The sequence below is a fragment of the Aristolochia californica genome, unplaced genomic scaffold (assembly GCF_029961685.1).
Source record: "Aristolochia californica isolate CCGP_79_NKW_82.1479 unplaced genomic scaffold, dmAriCali1.0.hap1 SCAF_6, whole genome shotgun sequence".
Taxonomy (NCBI): Eukaryota; Viridiplantae; Streptophyta; class Magnoliopsida; order Piperales; family Aristolochiaceae; genus Aristolochia; species Aristolochia californica.
Window position 1 is genome coordinate 2,631,535 of NW_027182257.1, and position 22,557 is coordinate 2,654,091.

General features: G+C 37.4%; 1 protein-coding gene and 1 pseudogene across 1 annotated transcript; both read left to right on the forward strand.

The window, feature by feature from the left end:
• The first annotated feature begins 8,477 nt into the window (after window positions 1–8,477).
• LOC137934962 (G-type lectin S-receptor-like serine/threonine-protein kinase At1g34300) lies at window positions 8,478–10,690 on the forward strand. Its single transcript, XM_068779566.1, has 2 exons — window positions 8,478–9,105; window positions 9,219–10,690. Exons 1-2 carry the CDS (start codon window positions 8,771–8,773, stop codon window positions 10,036–10,038), a joined length of 1,155 nt encoding a protein of 384 aa, XP_068635667.1. The 5' UTR covers window positions 8,478–8,770; the 3' UTR covers window positions 10,039–10,690.
• A 7,354-nt stretch (window positions 10,691–18,044) lies between these two features.
• Window positions 18,045–21,055, forward strand: LOC137934810 (uncharacterized; annotated as a pseudogene).
• The last annotated feature ends 1,502 nt before the right edge of the window (window positions 21,056–22,557 follow it).

Sequence of the window (22,557 nt, forward strand, 5' to 3'; positions counted from 1 at the left end):
TTGGGGTTCCGTTCGCTGAGAGGTTGGATCTCCTGGTTTCTCTGGATTTTGTTGTTGGCTAAGAAGTTGGCCTTTGTTCGAACCTGTTGGCAGATAAATTGTTCAAGCTTGTTGGCAGAGAGGATCTCCTGGTTTCTCTGGATTTTGTTGTTGGCTGAGAGGTTGGCCTTTGTTCGAACATGTTGGCGGAGAAGTTTTGCCATAGGCAGAAAGGTTGGATTTTATCAGTTGCAGAAGGTTGATTTATTGCTCTAAGTTCGTGGTTATTTCATCCCTCAACGACGACTTATTCATCGACCAGTGCTTCCGATTCTGGTGTTCATACCAGTTCGACTCGTTCCGCCATTGAAGAACCTTCAAATCCCTATTATATTTAGCCCAGGGCAAGTTCTTGTCTCACAGCTGCTTACCGGTGAAAACTACATCAATTGGAGTCGTGCGATTTTGATCACCTTATCCGTGAAGAACAAAGTGGGATTTGTCGATGGTTCCATTCCTGAACCTCAAAGTACTGATTCTAATTTGCTCAACTCCTGGATCCGGAATAATAATATGGTCATCTCTTGGATCTTGAATTCAGTTTCCAAAGAAATTTTTGCGAGTATTATTTTTGCTGCTTCTGCCCGAGAGATTTGGCTCGACCTTCGGGATCGTTTTCAACAGAGAAACGGACCTCGCATTTTTCAACTTAAACGAGAATTGATGAACTTGTGTCAATACCAAAATTCTGTTAACATTTATTTCACAATGCTGAAAATTATTTGGGAAGAACTGAGTAATTATCGTCCTAATTGCTCTTGTGGTGGCGTTAAAAACCTTGCTAATTATCATCATATGGAGTATATCATGTCTTTCTTAATGGGCCTTGATGATTCTTTCTCCCAAGTTCGTGGTTAGTTGCTTCTCATGGATCCGATGCCTCCTATTAATCGTGTTTTTTTTTCTAATTGTTCAAGAGGAACAACAAAGGAAGACTACTCATGCCTCTGATTCGAACATACCATAGATCGTTACTACAAGCTCCATGGCTATCCGTATGCATCTAAATCCAAAACCAATAACTATTCTAATGCTGCTGCTCATCAAGTTTCTATTGCTGATGATAGTCAAGGTTCTAACTCTGTTGGAAGTTTTGTTCAGAATATGAATTCAAATCAATATCAGCAGCTAATGTCCATGCTTTCTACACATTTGAGTAGCTCCGCAAAGGTCACCACTGCTCCGGAATCTTCTACAACCAACTGCCTGGCAGGTATTTTTTTTTTTTTTTGTCTTTAAATCCTCTAATTTCTTTTCATCAATTTTGGATTGTAGACTCAGGAGCTATTTGACATATTTGTTCTCAAACTCATGATTTTGTTTCCTTGTATTATGTTCCTCACACTACAATTACTTTGCCCAATCATTCTCAAATTTTGGTCCATTTTTCTGGTGATGTTAAACTGCATTCTAACCTTATGCTTAAAAACGTACTGTTTGTCCCTCAATTCAAATTCAACTTGATCTCTGTTAGTGTTGTAGTTACTGAATCTGGCTTTACTGTACATTTCCTTCCTGATTGTTTTGTTATCCAGGATTTATCCACCCAGAGAATGATTGGCAAGGGTGACAAAGTCCAAGATCACTATGTTTTTCGTGCTCAAAGTTTGAATTCTATTTCCAATGCTTTTGTTAACAATGTTTCTGCTCATGTTTGGCATAATAGGCTAGGACACATTTCTTTTAAGAAACTTGATTCTTTGAAAGATCAGTTGAAATGTGATGTAAAGATTACGAAAGTTAGGTCCTTGTTATAATTGTCCTCTTGCTAAACAATGTAGGTTGTCTTTTGAATCCCATAACCATTTGTCAAAATTTCCTTTTGATCTTGTGCACTGTGATATTTGGGGACCATATCAAACTGTTTCTTATAATGGTCAACATTTTTTCTTAACTCCTGTTGATGATTGTAATAGGTTTACTTGGATTTATCTATTGAAGACTAAATCTGATGCTGTTTTCGTGATACCAAAGTTTTTTTATATGGTTTTTACTCAGTTTAATGCCAAAATCAAGGTTTTTCGATCTGATAATGCCCCTGAGTTATCTTTTGTTGAGTTTTTTCAAGATCAAGGAGTTTTGTATCAATTTTCATGTGTTGAGAGGCCTTAGCAAAACTCGGTTGTTGAAATAAAACATCGACACCTCTTGAATGTAGCTTGGTCATTGTTTTTTCAATCCCGAATTTCAGTCTCTTTTTGGACAGAGTGTATTTTTACTGCGGCTTTCTTGATTAACAGAACTCCTTCTCCTCTCTTGCAACACAACACACCTTTTCATTTGCTATACAACACAGCTCTTGATTATCCCCTTTTTCGAGTCTTTGGTTGTTAAACTTTGTTTCCACCTTAGCTGCTCATCAAACCAAGTTTTACCCTCGTGGTCGGGTTTGTGTGTTTCTTGGTTATCTAGATGGTGTGAAAAGTTATAAATTCTATGATGTGGAGACAAAACAAGTTTTTATTTCATAAGATGGAATGTTCCATGAGGAGGTTTTCCCTTTTCATACTATTACAAGTTCATATCAAGTTACTGATCCCTTTCTTGATTTGGTTCTGCCCCAGTCCTACATACAAGCTCATTCTCTTCCAGAACTTGATTATTCACATATTCATGATTCACCAGTTGCTTCTGATGTTCCAGTTGATGATATTCCAAGTAATGATATTCCAGCTCTTGTTCCTTCCACATCTGATAGTGCTATTCTTCGAAAATCTACTTGGAAGACTCATCCACCTCATTACTTGCAGGATTATCAATGCAATATACTTGCTGGTTCTTCTCCATCTGCTTCACCTTCTACGTCTTATCCGATCTCTAACTACATCTCTTACCATGCCCTTTCTGGTTCGCACTGACAGTTTGCGCTCAGTGTATCTTCTCAGGTTGAACCTCAATACTATCACCAAACAGTGAAGTGCCTTGAATGGAGGTTGGCTATGCATGATGAGTTGAAAGCTCTGGAAGCAAACAACACCTAGACCGTCACTTCTCTGCCTCCTGATAAGCATACCATTGGTTGCAAATGGATTTATAAAATCAAACTTAAATCTGATGGTTCTCTTGAGCGGTATAAGGCTCGTTTGGTAGCTAAAGGCTATACACAACAAGAAGGTTTGGATTTTGTTGACACTTCTTTCTCCAGTGGCTAAATTAGTAATTGTGAGGTTCTTCTTGCTCTTGCTGCCTCTCATAATTGGCATCTAACTCAGCTTGATGTTAACAACGCCTTTTTAAACGGTGATCGTTTTGAAGAAATCTATATGGATCTCCCTCTTGGCTATCTTCGACAGGGGGAGTCCTCTTCATATCACAAAAAACTAGTTTGCAAGCTTCACAAGTCACTTTATGGTCTCAAACAAGCTTCACGGCAATGGTATTCCAAATTTTCTCAAGTTTTGATCAATTTTGGCTTTCTTCAATTGAAATCTGATTACTCTCTCTTTACAAAAGGTCGTGGATCCCCCTTTGTTGCAATATTGGTTTATGTGGATGATACCATCCTTACTGGTCCTTCATCTCATGCTATTATTGAGCTCAAACAGTTTCTGCATACTCAGTTTAAGCTAAAGGATCTTGGTTGTCTCAAGCACTTCTTTGGTCTTGAGATTGCTCAATCCAAGCAAGGTATTGTGCTTTCTCAACGCCATAACACCTTACAATTACTTGAAGACACAGGTTACTTGGCTTGTAAACCAACTACTGTTTCAATGGATCCAAAGCTTCGTTTAATTGCCACTAAAGGTGACTTTCTTCCTGATATAACACACTATAAGCTGCTTGTTGGGAAACTTCTTTACCTCACTTTATCTCGCCCCGATATTACTTTTGCAGTTCACAAGCTCACTCAATTCGTGGCTTAACCCCGCCTTCCTCATCTCAAGGTAGTGCATCACCTGTTTCGTTATCTCAAGAACAGTCCTGGTCAAGGGTTGTTGTTTTCTTCTACTTCTTCTTTGCAGCTAAGAGCTTACTCTGATGCTTGTGCTCAAGTTCGTTTGAAGGTTTTTTCTGATATTGATTGGGGATCACGTCTCGATTCTAGCCGATCTACTACAGGTTTTTGCATCTCTATTGGTGATTCTTTAGTCTCTTGGAAGGCCAAAAACCAGACCACCGTCTCTCGCTCCTCCGCAGAGGCTAAATATAGAGCTCTTTCTTCTACTGCCAGTGAACTTATTTGGTTGCAGCAACTTCTTCAAGATTTTCAAGTCAAGGTTGAATCTTCTGCGTTGTTATATTGTGACAATCAAGTTGTGATACATATTGCTTCTAATCCCACCTTTCATGAGCGTACTAAATATATTGAGATAGATTGTCATTTTTTTTGTGAACGAGTTACTTCGGGAGTCCTCAAGTTACTTCCCATTTGATCTCAATACCAGTTAGCCGACATGTTCAATAAAACTCTTCTTTCGACTCAACTTTTTTCTTTGTTGTCCAAGATGGTTGTCAAGGACATTTACAAACCACTTTGAGGGGGAGTATTAGAATATAAATAATATTTATTATTTTATTATTTTATAATATTTATTATTTCATTATTCTGTAATGTATGTATTTTTTTTCCCCTCTCTGATGTATAAAGACACTTTTGTAACTTCAAAATGGCAAAAATCAGAAAAACCTTTTTTTCGTTTTGTCTTCTCGGCTTTGCCTCTCCAGCCACTTGAGCTCAACGGCTCTTTGCTTCCCTAATGTTCTAACGTTATCCATCCCTGGTTGACGAAGATCGTATATTGAGCTTGCTTCTTCTCTATCTAATTGCCATCTTGGGACTGCTATTTTTTTTGGAAACTCCACTGACTCTCGTCTTCATCACCAGCTTGGTTGCCGCTTCAAGAGGATCACGAGTCTACTGATTTTGGAAAGATCCTCTATTAATTGATCTTTTGTTCATTGCTTCTCCGAGATCTCCTGTTGTTGCCGTCGGAGATCTCTCGCTCTGTTCGAAAGCAAGAGGCGAGGGGAAGATGATGACTTTTTGAATTAAAATACCAACTTAGGTGGTTGATTTTAATCCAACGAATCAACGCTTTTATTCCGCCGAGAGACCCAAACAGAGTCTGTTATGTTCTGCCTGGGTTAACCCAGCGAGCGGGCGACCAGGCTTTGTTTCGCTCGGGTTAACCCAACAGATATGTTCAACTCAAACCTAAGTCAATCTGACTCAGTCCACTTACTTATTTCCTCTGTTGTACGGCTCCGGGTCTGATTTCTCTACCGATTCCTTCCACGACTCGGCTATGTTGGTTTGATACCTACCTCGTCTCAACTCAGTCCTTGTCTCCAATTGGATTGTTACTCGGTTCTAACATACAATTTGGTGCAACTTCCTTATTTAGTGATGGATTATATGCAGATTATTTTATGGATCCCTTTTAAGGATTTTATTATTTGGTACGTGTTATTTGGGTTCATTATGTTGCTGTTATTGTATCTCTCTGATTGAGACATTATTATTAAAGAAGGATTTTTCGGTTGCTGACTGTTGTCAACATTGGTTATTTTGATGAAGAAGAAAGCATTTGGTGGCCCTAGAATGTTATTTTTCGATGATTACCTTTTATCCCCCTTATTAGGCATTTTTACTCCTACCATTTGAGAGTCGATGCCCTATGGAGAGACACTGTGATGGAAGAGTTTATTATTACATTTTTTTAGCAATGCCTATAGACCCACTACCTACAGAGAAAATGAGTCTGCCCAATATCCAGTGTGAGTCAAGTCTATTATTCACCCACGAGGTATTTTTTTTAGCTACCCTGAGAAAGTGGGTAGACTCTATGCCCCACGTCAAAGCTAATTTTCTGCCTATGAAATTGAGCAAAAAATATTTTTGACTATGACCATTTGACTGAAGTATAGAGCGATGTCTTACGGTTAGGAGTGATTTTACTCTCTCTTATACTATGCCAATTGGGTCTCTTGGTAAAGAACAAATAAACCACTAGCTTGAGGGGGAGTGTTAGAATATATAGTGGATTGCCATTTTATACGAGAAAATCCTATACACCATTTGTAGCAAGTTGAACATTCATAATGTTCTCTCACCCCCAGCTTGAGGGGGAGTGTTGGAAGATGGGTCCAAACTCACACGACCAAGGAAGGTTTACACATCCAAGTGTGTTAGAAGATGGCCTCAGCCCATAAAACTAAGGGAGGCCCACACATCCAAGAGATGTGGAAGATGCAAAGTGATGGCATTATGATAAATAAAGAGTCATCTCATAAAGATGTCATTGATGTAACTAGTTTAAGTTTCAGGTGTACTCTTGTAATATTGTAATCTTATTATCTATAAATTGAGCTTCAAGAAGAAGGTTAGGACACAAGTCCATAACCTCTTTCTTCCTTTTGTTTTTCTCTCAATATGTCATCTCCCTTTTTCTCCATGAGCTAAATCCATGGAGTCCTAAAAATCAACAAACTTCTTGGCCAAACACAAAGATTGTAGCAGTAGTAACATTTCTTTGTTCTTGTAGGGTTGTAGCAGAAGGTGATGAAATAGAGATCTTTATTTTATTTTTCTTCAATGAATTTTTGTTTGGTATACAACGTATTTATAGTACCATAAGAGGAGAAGATGACAAACTATTCTTCTTGATTTCAAGAAACAAATCGCAATTGATTCATTACAGCTTCTCTTTGACAACTCACGCTACCATAAGTAAATTCTTTTTTTCTTCTATTTGACAGCTCACACTAACACTCCCCTTCAAGTTAGTGCATAGACATCTATCATGCCCAACTTATCAAGCGAGTTGTAAAAGGTCTTGCTACAAATAGTTTTTTTTTAAGTATATTTGCTAATTGATCTTCAGACTCAACAAATGGAAATTGAATTATATTGGCTTCAAGATTCTGTTTGATAAAATGTCTATCCACCTCAACCTGTTTGGTTCAATCGTGTTTGATTGGGTTATGAAAAATATCATTGACTGTTTTATTATCACAAAACAAATTTATTTCCCCATGTGACCAGATTCCCTCCTACAAAGGTCAAACAACCTGAGGTGGACTTCTTGTCAATAATATTTCCAGCCCGATCTGCATCGATGTAACCCTGAATGTTTAGATGATGATTCTTGGAGAACATAAGCCTTTTTCCTGGAGAGGACTTTAATAATGAAGAATTAGAATAACAACATTCATTTGATCTTTACTAGGACAATGCAGGAATTGATTTACTATGCTTACAACATAAGCTATATCTGGTTGAGTATGGGACAAATAGATTAGCTTATCGACAAATTTTTTATATCTTTCTTTATTAGCTGGTACCTGATTTGCATACTCTCCAAGTTTATGATTTTGGATAATTTGAGTGTTGGGAGGCTTACAATCTAGTAACCCTATTTCCGATAGCAGATCTAAAACATATCTCCTTTCAAACATAAATATATTTTTTCTTGATCTTACTACTTTAATTCCCAAAAAAATATATAAGTTTTCCCAAATTTTTCATTTCAAATTCAGATGTCAATTGTGCTTGTGTTCTAGAGATTTCTTCCATGCCATCGCTTGTAATAATCATGTCATATATATAGATTATTAGAGCTATTACCTTTCTAAGTCGATGTTTCATAAATAGAGTATGGTCCTGAGTTACTTTGTTTGAAGTCATATTTTCTCATAGCAAAGCTAAACCTACCAAACCATACATGAGGTTATTGTTTTAACCCATATAATATGTGTTGCAACTTACACACCACCAAGGTACATTGAATTTTTATTCTTACCTTCAAAATTGAATTGGATTTTTGCAATATTTTGTTGTATTATTTTTAATAATAAAATTGAGGTGATGACATTGTTGTCAATACAATGAAATAAGTTAGATTCTTGTAAATAGTATAATTTTACTTAAAAGGAAAAAATAGGTCTCCTTGCCCTTTATTAATTGTACATAGTATGCAAATTCTACTTAAACAATTCATTCGACTTACTAATGTTGATAAAGTATATTGACATTCAACTTACTAACATGAATTAAATAATTAACTTTAGATAAGTTAAAATTTGTGTATGATAATTGATATATTTGAATAAGTGCATACAATCTAGCTTTCTAAATTATTAGACTCTATATTATTTGTATGTAACTAATTTACAATAAGACCTACTATTTAGAATAGTGTAACATCATGATGTAATAGTAAGAATATGAATACATTAACTTTGTTATTTCTAGTATAATGATTAATATTTAATATAAATATATTATAAAAATAAACTACAAGCATTTTGTTGCACTTTAAAGACTATTCCTAATGCTGTAGCCTGTAGGTAGAGTTGACGACAACGACCAAGCAGCTTATCCATGAACTCGAGATAACAATGAATTTTTGTGGTATCTGGATAGATTGTTAGATTGTAAAAGGTCAAAAGAGATGATGAAAGCTAGGTTTAATTTGTGGGGAAGCATGGAAGAAACTTTGGGTGTCAATTAATGATAGAAAGGTTGAAAGACGCCCCCCAAAATTTCTTCTTCTTCCTCCATCTGATTGATCTCCTTCTGTGAAGCGGTACAGACTGCAAAGGATGAACTTTACCGACCGGATCTCAAATCAGACGACCATCTATTACTCGCAGGGAAGATATAACCGTCAGCTGTCAAAGAGACTGTCTTCTCCTAATCTGCGCTCTCCAAAGAATCATAAGCCCGGCACAGTGTCAACCAAAGAATGGGTCTCCAATTATAGAACATGACGAAGGAAGTAGAGAACCTATGCGGCTGGGTTCGTCTCAATCATCAATGAAGGAAGAGAAACACAAGGAAATTGTTGGGTGCAAAGGAGAAAGTATATCGGACGACTCTTCTAAAGATTTCTCTTCTGGAGATACAGAAAAGATCATGTATACCGAAGCGACTGCGCGCAGAGGAGAATGCTCGTATGAGAAACCGAATTATCAGAATGAGATGACCAATCAAGGAATAGATGTCACAGGAAAATCAGAATTCTCAGAAACAGCAGCTGAAGCCCGTGGAAAGGGAGTTGACCGCCACTCTGAAGAAGAGGGAGAAAGCTTTGGGCAGGTTCTACGGAAATCTCCACCAAGAAGGTAAGATGCAAAGTATATCTTTGCTGAAATTTAATCAATTTAACTTTGATTAGGCATTTGTCTCTACGATCTGTCCATGCCTCAAAATAAATCTTTGAACAATTTCTATGCAGACAAATCATCTCTTCCAAAATGCTAAATTTCTTGTGGAGGATGAAACAGAAAGACCATACCCCTGTACCGCAATTGAGATTTGCTGGGAACGTGCGCAGAGAGAGAAGAGAGAGTGAATTTGGGTCCACCCTCCCTCTCCGTTCTCACGTAACCACAAGTCTTTCTCATCTGACGAAATTCCAGTATTCAGAGATCGTGAAAATGACTGGATCTTTTAGACTTGTACTCGGGAATGGAGGCTTTGGGACGGTGTTCAAAGGGATCCTCCCGGACGGCCAGGAGGTTGCCGTGAAGAGCCATACCCTGCCCCTGCCGCAGCGAGACCAGAAGGTTGCCCTGATGGTCCATAACTGGGCCCTGCCGCAGGTAGAGAATGTCTTCTACAAGGAGATAGAAATCTTGAAGAGTACTCAACATGCTAATATCATTCGACTCTTGGGTTTCTGTTCGGAGGGAAGGAATAGATTTCTCGTATACGGATTCATGCCCAAGGGTTCTCTTGCTGAACTCATACATTCCGAGGAGTCAAGCTCATTCTCTTCAAAACATAGCAAAGAACTATGGGAAATAGCAATTGGAACAGCTCGAGGAGTGGAATACCTGCATCATGGATGTTATCCACCCATTCTGCATCTAGACATCAAACCGCACAATTTCCTTTTGGATGAGGAACTCCGTCCAAAACTCACAGACTTTGGGATATCCTCCATTTATACCGATTCTTCTCATTGCGAAACTATAGTCAGAGGCACTTCCCGGTTACCTGGATCCTGTCTTTTACAGGTTGGGTCGGATCTCAAGGAGCACAGACGTTTATAGCTACGGTATCACACTGCTTGAAATGGTTTTAGGAAGGGGGCCAATTAACACCCATGAAGAGAGCCAAGATGACATACATATACTCCCCTGGGTTCGCAGAAGAGTGACTCCAATGGGAGGAATACAAGGCATGGCATTGGATGAGACACAAAGAAAAATGCTTATAGTGGCCATTTGGTGCACACAAGATGATCCGGCTCTTCGCCCTTCAGTTGGTAGTATCATACATATGCTGGAAGGAAGCCTCCATTGCCTTTCCCTCCCTTGCTCTTTGGCAGAGGAAAAGGTAGACAACGAAAATGAATTTGGTAGTGATGACCTTTCGATTTCAGATGCGTCGCTCTCAGGTGGATGATCCTTGGCACACCCTTTGCCTTCGTCGAGTTTGTTGTCTACATTTCTGCAATCACTGCAAATGAGTCTGATGCCATGAGTGACAGCATCGAATGAACCGAAACCTCGACACATAGGCAGAAACGCTGAACAGAAACTAAAGGCTACACACTCATGGGAAAAGCAAACTTCAAGAGGTAAATCACCACATTTTTATCTCTATTATCCATTTTTTTTCCTCTTATCTCTCTCCTGTTGGTGTAGAGAGATTTGTATATTATTTTCTTCTTTATATATCAAAGACTTAACTTTAAGGACAAACAGGTAATCATCATGATAATTACAAACTCCTTTGATATAGGAGTTCTGCCATTTGTTTTTGTTTTACTTACCAAAGGTTGCTTAAGAAGTTTTTGTTGTTTTTTTATTTGGAAATTGCATATTATGCTTAAGGCATCAGTTTTAACTAGAGAATGTGGGTTCAATTCCCAGCAAATTCATTTCTTTTTTATGGCTTTAAGTATATTTTGGCATGACTATGAGTGACTATTACAAGGGATGGTGTTGCAAGCACTTGTGTGTAAATATGTGTTTCTATGAAGAATGATTATGTTGACATTTTTTTTCCCAAGATAAAGAAATAAAAAGGATACTAAGAAATTTCCATCAACCAAATTATATCTATTATTATATTTAATAAAGAGAGAAAGCAATTAAACATTTTGTTATTGCAAGTGGGTCAACTCATATTTTATTTAATATGCATTTTGGATGTTTGTATTGCATTTGCAATCTTGAAAAAAAACATACGTAACATTGTGCTTGTATAATAGAGAAACTTTGTGGTCTAATGGTATGACACCAGACAACTAGAGATCTGGGTTCAATTCCTAGCAGAGTTAGTTCATTTCCGTTCTATTGATTTTCTTAACTAACAATACTAAAAGTATTCCAAATAGATACAAGAATGACCTTGATTGCTATAATGAAAAGGAACTTGGCAACTAAAGTTGAATGAGTGATAAGGTTTATACCAAAGAGATGCAATAATGACCTTGATACCTTGACACAAGAGAAACATTGATATAGCTGATAAAAATTCAAATCTAAGCAACAATTCATGACAGCATACAACACTCATATAGTTGCAGATCATAAGTATGCTAAGTTCACCATATGTATTAATTTGTGTTGAATAATTGTCACTTATGTGGTTTTTGTGAGATGTTTAAAGATGCAAAATACACTTGCTTCCAATCTATACCCACTTCAACTTCTATTACAAAGCAACATTCAAGAAATTTATTTCTCAAGAAGAAAATACCATCCAAAAAAGCATTGGCTACCACTTGGCCTTAGGTTGTCAAGTTACTTGAGTGCTCTATTATTATTGGGTTATACAAGATACTAGTACTTCTAGGTCTGCAGTTTGCTTATTGCAATGAAAACAAATTCATACAACAATCAATTGGTCTGCAAATAAAGAAATACATGTCTTCTTAATTACATTTATGATTTCACAGTAAGTATCCATAAGCACACCGGTGGTTTCCTCCTAATACCCATGCTACAGACAAGATCCAATTACAAGAAGTATAACACACGAAAAAAATAATAATACACTTGACTGCAAAAAATGTATCTATTGGTCGGAGCCTACCATTCTCAGCCAATGCCATGGAGATTGAATATAAAGATTCAATAAAGGTCCTTATAGCATGTTGCCAGCACAAACAAGGAATTAACAAGAAGCATTGTTGAAGTCGCAAACAAGAACATAAGCATGTTATCATGGTCACCTTATCAAGTCCAAGATATCTATATGCACTTGCCTCAACAGCAATGGAGTAACTGATTTGAGCCGATCCACCACTATCTATGATGGAATTGCTATGGATCAGATTTCTTCCCCTATAAAGGGTTATCCTAGAAGCTACTTTTTGGCTCTCCTATTATGGTTTTCCTACATAATCCAAATTACATTGATTATTTTACTCAAATACATTCTACACAGTTATAACCACAATATCCATGAATGTGATGTACTTAAAATACAATGGAGAGCTATCACCAAAATTATTTAAGAGAGACATCAGATTTTACCACCACGAATGAATACTGTCATTGCCCTTGAATTAGCATATTGCTCAATAGATCCTATATCATTCCAAATGATTTTTTTCTAACAACCCTAGGCTAAACAACATAAAGTATATAGCTCAATATCTATCAAATTTACTCAAATGACAAAACAAAAAAAAAAATACAATTCACAAGAGATTTCTAGCAATAAAAAAATAATAACTAGCAGAACCAGCCTACTTCTCAAAACCATGAGTGGCTACTGCAATTTCAATAAGCCTATTTTCCGATTAATAAAATTACTCTTATGATAATGCCATGAACTTCTGAATTACTAAATAATTCAGGAAACATAAGGGAATAGGAAACAAAGGAGAGCCCAAAGGAAACATAAAAATAGGATAGGAGGCTAGGGTACGACTCCAAAGAGATAATAGAAGAAGCAAATGAAAGAATCGAGCGAGGGTTTAGTGAACTAGGTGTTGTGCGATTTTGTTTTTCACCTGGCATAATTGTTCATAAAGAGGACAATGCCTAGATGTGGCAACGATGGATGGTGCGTGACTAAAGGACAAGATGCCTGGTAGAGGTGGATTAGGGCTCGGTGACAATAATGACGATGTTGACTGGGGATTTTTGGCTCGCAGAGGAGAGAGGACGTGAAGATGGAATAGTGCATAGTGATGAGGCGACGGTAATAACATGCGAATGGGAGCAGGGCAGAAGGGAATGAGGCGAGGTGAGGTTGTGGGGCTTAGGCGAGGGCGATGGGGTGTGAATGGAAACGATGCGATGGGTTAGGCGAGCGATTAGGCAAAATAAGAAAATGAGCAAAATGAGCTATTAGGCAATGAGAGGCAAGCAAGAGAGTCGAGCAGGGATCCTTCGCCTCCACCATTGATCAAGATTGAATGGCCAGAAATGTTGTTTTGTATTTTTCACATAAATTTGAGTTTCGTACCCAATCACACTTCTATATATATACACAACTGATCCAATACGAAAAACCATTTGGTATGAAACATGCAAAACAACTATCTCAGCTGTCCAATCACACCAAACGGTTTTTCTTATTGGATCAACCCTATATATATATATATATCAAATAATCACAACTTGTTAAATAATTAAAAAATACTTTTTATTCAAAGCTATCGTATAAATATCACCTAGTTGTTCAAAATACCTAATATAAGGAGTAGATATTTTCTCACTCAATACATCATCTAGAATAAAATGATAATCTACTTTGATATGTTTTGTTCTTTCGTGAAACACTCGATTACTTGCAATAAAATAACAATTTGAATGTCACACCTCATCTGAATATTCAAACTCTTCCAACTAAAGCTAGAATTTACCCACACAAGCTCACAAGTTGTATGAGTTACAATTTTATACTCCACTTCGACACTAGATCGAACAACCACAATTTACTTTTTTCTCTTCTAGGATACTAAATTTCCCACAACAAAGAGTAAAAACATCACTAGTGGGTTGTTTGTCCACTTAAGAACCCACATAATACTGCATAAAAAAAACCATCAATTCTAAGATTTTCGTGAGACTTATACAATAATCCTTTCCCTGATGACTATTTCAAATATCAAGATTATGTAAACAACATTACGAAGGACAATATCTTAAAGGAGACTCCAAAAAATGGCTTACCACATTAACGACAAAGGATATATCACGTTGTGTATAGTTGCATGTAACAAACTGCCCACCAACTTATGATATTGTGTCTTATCCCATAACATTGGGCTATCTGGACAATATAAGTCAAGACTACTATCCATTGGAGTCTTTGCCCCCAACAACCCAGTTTCCTTCAAAAAATCAGTCACATACTTTGAGATAACAATACCTTAGACTTACTTCGAGCACCTCAACACTCGAAAACTATCTCATAACTCCCAAATATTTAGTTTGAAAATGCATATGATATTATCAACATACACCAACAAACTAATAATACCATCTATTGCTTCAATATAAATGCTAAATGATCACAATGGCTTCTCCAAAACCAAAATGCATAACAACCACACAAAACTTTTCAAACCAAGCTATAGGACTGTGTTTGAGACCATAAATAACTTTTGAAGCCTTCAAACCTTACGCTCCTCCCTTTGAAATATAGTTGAGTGTTTGCTGCAAATAGATCTCCTCACATAAATCAACATACAAAAACACATTTTTCACGTCAAGCTAAAATCTAGGCCAATGAATCTCACAACAAAAATTAAAATACTACAAAATTAATGGAAGCTATAGGAGAAAAAGTATTAACATAATTCATCCATAAGTTTGGGAGTACCCCTTACAAGTCGAGCTTTATAGCGACTTATAAAACCATTAGTGTTGTACTTCACTATATGTACACCCAGTAACAACCAACTGCCATACAACCAGTAGGCAAATCACATAACTCCCAAGTACTCCAAGAAAGTAAGACTTCCATTTTATCATCCATAGTATGCTTTCATAGACTTGGGAGGAGACAAATGACAAAGAGGAGGTAAAAGCACAAAATGAAGGAAATAAATGAGAAAAAGTAACATATTTTGGACATAGGTTATCGAATATTAGACTTAAAGTATTGCCTTGCGCAAGGAAATAGGGAGATGAAGATTAGAAAATACAAGGACCAAACTTACCAGATCCATAACTAAAGAAATAGATGTTGAAATTGACAAACTGAGAGGCTTCAACATCGGTAATTCAACATCACAATCCTCCTGCAAATCAGCAATTGCAAACTCCTATTGATGAGATATAATATTTGTAGGTATAGGAATATGCAAAGACACATTTGATTTATCATAACCAAAAGATACACTAGAATGAGAACCAAAATATGGAATGCTCAAAACATTTGATATCGCTAAAACAAAATATTTGAGAACAAGGATCATAACAAAAAATACACAATCTAACATAAATAGACGATAATGAGGTTGGAAAAACCAGAAACAGAATTCGGCCACACAAAATAGATGAATGAACCTCATTGGTCAAGTAACTTCTTGTAACAACAACTTCACCCCAGAAAGACTTTGAAACAAGCATATGAAAGAGTGATGAACAAACAACATCAAACAAATGTTAATACTTTATCTGAGTAACCCCATTCTATTGTGACGCGGACACACATGACGTCTAATGAATAATACTATGCAAAGAGTAATAATGAGCACATTGAGAATTCACATATTATAATCGATTATCCATATGAAAAATTGAATAGAAAAACCAACATATGTTTTTATTTCATGATGAAAATGAATAAACACATCAAATACCTTTGTCATATTTTTTAACAAATACACCTACAAAACTCAACTGAAATCATCAACAAAGTATTGAAATTAAAAAATATTATGAATCAAACACAAACCTCATACTTCATAATCAATTGAACAAAATGGAGAAGAACTCATGCAATTCACTCTACCAAAATATGAAGAGCGGTCATGTTGCCTCAACTAGCATGATTCAAACTCAAAAATCTAACTACATGAAATGGAAGGAAAAAATTGATGAATATTCTCTATAGATGGATATCCCATTCGAATATGCCAACCATAAGAATAGGGAGAAACAACGAGTCCAAAATGACAATCATATGAATGTACAACAAAGTAGTAAAGTCCAACCCTCTCGTGGCTCGTACCAATCATCTTCTCAACAGTAGATCTGGAAACATACTATAAGAAGAAAAAATATGATAGAGCAATTCAACTATGATGTAAGTTTACTAATAGACATTCACATCGACTTATGACTAAAACCCATCAGTTAGAACAATAGATGCAAAAATGAGGAATGACCACAAGAAGAGAAATATTTATTGTCTGTCATATGAGTTGAGGCACCTAAATCTTCGGCACAACTAGGGCCAACAATAACATGAAGGGTTATAGTACTTGAATGAACAAAAGATGTATGCACAATATAAAATTTGCTTGGCTATGACAAAGGGCCAACTACCTATGAGATCAAAGGACCCACTCTCCTTTTTTCAACAAGTTTCGACAACCCATCGACAAAGTTACAATCGCCATGAAAATTCATTAACCCTAGGGCTGCACTACTATCAGTCCAAGCTTGCTTACCAATAAGCTCCCAACACTATGAAGAAATATGACCAATTTTTCGACAATCATAATATGTCTTGGCACAATTATGTGTACCTCCACCTTTACTATGACCACCATTTTCTCTTCCTCAAGAAGTTTCTTATTGATCAGTTGTATTTGAGGAAGAATATTAATCAGTATTTCTCCTAAGAAGAAACCAAGGGAACAAGAGCACCTACATTGTACTTTCAACTAGAATAACTCATGCATAGGTACTAGTGAGTGTGCGTATATCTAGTACACTGGATAACATTTGAGCACGAACAATCTCATACTTTGAGCCTAACCCATGTAAAAAATTGTGCTACATCAAGCTCTACCTATTGTTTTATCAACTAAACATCATCAATAGTATGGAGATGATAAATTCATAATTCTTGGAATAAGCTATTCAATTCACCAAATACTCACTCACACTTCATTGTCCCTGCTAAATAGTAAACAATTTAGAGTGAATATCATACATCTTGGTCAAATTATTTTTATGAGAATTGATCGTCTTCAACACATCAAATATCCTTAGTAGTTGCACAATGGACGACTTGATTCTGAATGGTCGGGTCCATACTTTTAATTGATTAGGTCACGATTGTGGCATTGTAGTTCTTCCTCACTATGGAAGCATTGGATGGTGGATTATCTGTTGAGATATAATCTTTCTCATAAGCTTAAAAATATGCATTACTCTTGACCAAACCAAATATTTTTGGCTATTCAGTGATTTTTTAACTTAAGTTTATTCTCAACAACATCCTGCATACCACCAGGCACAATCTTTGTAAAACCAGAAGAATCTGCCAACATCAAGAAACGATCGATTAATCACTACGATTGATCAATCAATGACCGATCATACATAAAAAAACACCACACTCCTCCTTCTGTCTAATTGATCACATGATAAACCACTCCCTAGTTGATCGATCAATCACAATGATTGATGAATGCTCCTTGAATGATCAATTAATGTTTGCTAAGCGAAAGCTAGAACTTCAATTTTTCCCAAAACAACTCCAAAAAATTCCATTTCTTTCATATCTAACTTAAGCCATCTTCTCTAGCACCCACAATGTTTATTTCAAAGCACAACTCATTCATACACCAATCCCAAATTCCAATAAAAAATAAATTCCTAATATTTTGCATGTGCACTAACATGCACTACTAGTTGCACATGAAAAAAAAAAAAAAAAAAAGAATTTGAGAGAGATCCAACATACCATCCATAAGAGAAGATATAGGACAAATGTGGAATAACCGAGAGACTACTGGAACTTAGTGAGGATGACATTTTTCCTTTCGAAGAGAGTAGGACTACTATGTTTGCCCAATCACCGATAGACCATGAGTAGAAGCCATTCACCTAAGCAACGTTTACTTCAACATCTCATCTCCCTCTCAAGCGATTGTTATATCTTTTGTAAGCTGGGTATCCAGCTCGGTACTAGGTTTAAACCCATTTACATACCATGTTTGTTGCTTGTTGTTCTCACCGCAAAGGACATTTGCGGTAGCCATGGTGAAAGCTATTAGAGTCTATGAGCTTGGCGGACTCGAGGCAAGTCTCTCCCTTTTCGAATTCTCTCTTCTTCGACGGCTTTGTTGGATGATTGAGTAAATTATAATTATTTGAATTGGTTTTCCATTTTCGGTGACGAATCCAGCAAAATCGGCTACGTTTTCTGTCTTTTACTGAAATTACCCAGTATGAGGAAGTGATAGTTGAGCTGATGCTTTGGGCTAACTAGATGGGGAATATGGTTTGCGATTGAAAATAGGGCTCAAGTTTGAGTTGTTGATTGAACTCGAGTCAGCGTTTATCTTGAATTCGTCGTGACATACCTGCAATTCTCCATTATTTGAATTATTTCGCTATATTTTGTTTAACCCATCGAGCGAAGAAGTTAGAATTGCACCTGGTGACATTTTTGTTTTTTTTATAATTTTCTGTGGATGTTTTCACTCGGGTGGCAATAACTCTATAATTGATCGCCTCAATCCAAAATTTGGAAATTGCTTGTTATATTCCATTGTGAAATTTGTCAGAGAAAAAATGTCCTCCGTGATTGTGATCAGTGTTTTTTCTAATTAAAAATGACAAGCAGGTCCTTGAGTGTGAAGATATAGAAATAGGGGAGCCCAAGGAAGGTGAGATCCGTGTCAAAAACAAAGCAATTGGACTCAATTTCATTGATGTATATTTCTGCAAAGGAGTTTACAAAACTACCTTGCCTTATACACCAGGTCTGATCACAGTTCTTTCCTGCAAAAAGATTTTTCTTCTTGTGCTTCAAACCTATCCAGTTATTTGTAGTTTTGCTGTATTATATTATCTAATATTTTCAAGTTATTGTATTTCTCTGTACCACATACCCATTAGTGGATTTAGTTTTGTAGGAGTGGAGGCAGTTGGAGTGGTCACTGCAGTGGGCCCTGGATTAACAGGCGAGAGGTGGGAGATCTAGTTGGTTATGTGGGCAATCCCACTGGTGCTTATGCAGAAGAACCGATACTCCCTGCCAGTGCTGTGGTGCCTGTCCCATCCTCTATATATCCAACTGTTGCAGCTTCAGTTATGCTCAAGGGTATGACTGCACAGTATTTACTCCGTCGATGCTTTAAGGTATATTCTATTCTGAGAGCTAATGATAACTAAAAAAAGATCTAGAGAAGTTCAAACTTGTGCTGTAACATTCGCTATATCTGCCAGGGAGGGGACTACATTATCCATTAACAAAGGAAATCAATAGTCTACTCCTGAGTTCTAAATTTGGTGTTGAAAATGTATAACCTGCCCCATGATCTTTGAAAGCCCTTACTCCATGCCTAATAGAATCTGGTTGTTTGGTTAAGACTCATGGGCATCAAGATTGAAGGAATATGATAAGGAAACCTTCAAACAAAGGAATATGATTTGAAAAATGAACTTCAAGACAACCTCATTCTCAAGGCAGTTCAAACTATTGAAACTTACCTTCATGTCTGTTAGGTTCCAGGATTCAAATTCAAGTTTTGGTAGATGTAATAAAATTGAATTCCCTAATAACCCTCCTCATATGAACAAGCTGCAATATTCAATATTTGACTGAAAATAGTATTTTTTATTCTTGTTAATAGTTCTGGTTCTGTTATCATCCATCTAGTACAAGAGTCCCTTAATTTGAATGGTCAAGGTCATGCAATCCAGTTGCCTACTTTGAACAATACTGCATTGTTGTTAGGCTGGAATGAAGTTACGGGGTAGATAATTGCAAGGAGTTACTTAAGGATTACCATTAAAAACCATTTATAGCATATGATACTCATGTGTGCAGGTTGAACCGGGCCATACTATCCTTGTTCATGCAACAGCTGGAGGATGTGGCTCTTTACTTTGCCAGTGGGCAAATGCCCTTGGTACAACTGTAATTGGAACTGTGTCAACGGAGGCAAAAGCAGCTCAAGCCACTGAAGATGTATGTCACCATGTCATAATCTACAAAAAAGAAGATTTTGTTACTCATGTGAATGAGATAACATCTGGCAAAGGAGTTGACGTGGTCTATGATTCTGTTGGCAAGGACACATTTGAGGTAAGCACTTCTAATATGCTTGTGTGAAAGGAGCCCTCATTTCATACCCAAAGCGTATCGAGGGCATTCTACACTTAAGAAATTGATGTTCGATTAAAAATAATGAGAAGTTGTGAAGATGAATGGATTTGGTGCAATGGATGTGGCTCGAGGCAGCTCTTCTGCAATTTGCTGATGTAGCACGGTAGTGTCTCTTGTAATGCATCTTTGATGTTCAGGGATCATTGGCATGTCTGGAGACTCTGGGATACATGGTGAACTTTGGGCAGTCATCAAGAACACCAGACCCAGTCCCACTATCGGCCATTGCTCCAAAAGGTGTGTTTTTTATGAGACCTTCACTTTCTCATTACAGAGCAACTCGATACGAGCTACTTGAATGTGCTGGAGAAGTATTTGCTAATGTTGCAGCGGGTGTGCTGAAGGTTCGTGTTAACCACACTTACCTGCTGTCGGATGCAGCTGAAGCCCATAGGGACCTTGAGAATCGGCAAACCACTGGATCGGTGGTTTTGATTCCAGATACAGCTTAGGATCAGTAGCATTTGTAATGCAGAATAAATAAGTGGATTGGAGTTGGTTGTCTCAGTGGACTAACCTGCTTCTAAAAGCTTTTCTATCACTATAGATATATGGGTGTTGCCTCCTGTTAGAACTTGAGAACTTCATAGTAAAAGTTGTAACACGAGTTTGTTGGGACAAATTATGCTTTGAAGTTCCAACTATTTTGGAGTTGCTGACTTCTTTCAGAATGCAGAAATCATTCTATTATCATCCTTGATGTTTGGAACTTTCAAACCAAAAAAAAAAAAAAGAAAAAAAAGAAAGAAAATCTGTTTCCAAAAGGGTGCATCTGCCCTCTCGAAACTAAGTTGCAATGGTGGAGCAGGGTAACTTTAATACTGTTATTGTCACAGAAAAATGCCATATCAGAGCCTTCTTTTTCATCGGAGAAACAGACGAATTATTCACCATCGACCGGAATATACAATATCATGATTGAGAGATTAAAGCTGATTTAGTAAACTTAAATCTAATTGGATTTCCAGAATCATTGTCAGTTGTTTAGAGAGACAGAAGCCTTGCATTCGGCTTGAAGCAATCACTCGACAGCGAGAAACATCAAAAGCCGCTTCAGTTCTCAGTCTGACAACTAAAATTGCAACAGAGAGCTTCCTGTAATGAACTAGAATCACGCCCAGGAAGTGCAAAGCGAATTTACTACTGTCACTGTAACACAAGAAATGCTCCAATTACTATGTATAATCAGCTCAAGACATTTTCAGTGTCATTTATGCGATTTGAACCTCTATTATTACTCGTCATGGAGGGAAGAATGACTGAGAAATACATAAGAGACGTAAAGCACTACAGAGACCAGAAAGAGGGGACTGAAGGCAAGGCCCCCAATCTTTTAGCTACACAGAATCATGACAGTAAGAAGAAAACATATGGAGAAGAACTCTACGCCCTTTCTCATTTTGGAGACAAGAGGAAGGAAGTCGCGGAAGCAGTTTCACAGAAATGGCTTCCAGAGAACGACCCAGAGAATCTTCACATGTCTGAAACAAGAACTGAACTGGGTATTTAGATTTGGAGACAGAGAAGCAGTTTTAAAAGGCTGCGAGAGGAGTCCCTATGAATCTTCTCATGACTCTTCAAAGGGACACGATTTTATGGCTCGTCAAAAGGACCGTTCGAGTTAGAAAAACTGAAATAAGCAACCACTTATCAGATTCTGAAAACACCAAGGATTTCCATTTCTCTTTTTTCAACCAGTTATAGCCGATCGAGGGTGAACATTCAGAGACGAGAGTGAGGCAGATACGCATCGTCGCAGTCAGATTAGTAGGGGATTGTGGAATTAGCGTCGCCTAGTAAGAAGATCCTTTGAAAAGCCAAATGCAACATTCCAGGAACTCGCATTTGACTGTCAAATAGTGTCAATCATCGTCCAATCATTGCCTAGTCAGTGTCACATCAGTAGAGTGCCGCTTCATCGCCTAATCAATGCCCCATCCGCACCACAGCAGCCATACGCACCTCTTCCTCTTTTTCTTCTTTTTCTCTCCTCATTTTATTCCCTTTTTCTTCTTCGTGCGACACTCTCCTCCCGACGCTCTCCCCTCTCCTCCCGGCGGCAAATCGTACCTCTCGGCGGCACAATCTCCCCCCTCCCCCCTACAGAATGGGTCCCACACACCTAAAGAATCAATGGACGCCAACATTTCTGTTTCAAAAAGCCAACCCATAAGCCCTCTTTTTTCCCGAGTTGGTAGATAGGGGTCAGTGAATCTTCCTCCCCATTTGTAACGGAAAAAAAAGAGAGAGATATCATGGAGCCGGCTCCACTGATAAGAATGGAGTCTTCGAAGTTAATGCTGACA

Coding starts and splice junctions, on each gene's coding strand:
- LOC137934962 (XM_068779566.1), top strand. CDS start 8,771: ATGCGGCTGGGTTCGTCTCAATCATCAATGAAGGAAGAGAAACACAAG. Junction 9,106..9,218: donor CGGAAATCTCCACCAAGAAG/GTAAGATGCAAA, acceptor ATTTCTATGCAG/ACAAATCATCTCTTCCAAAA.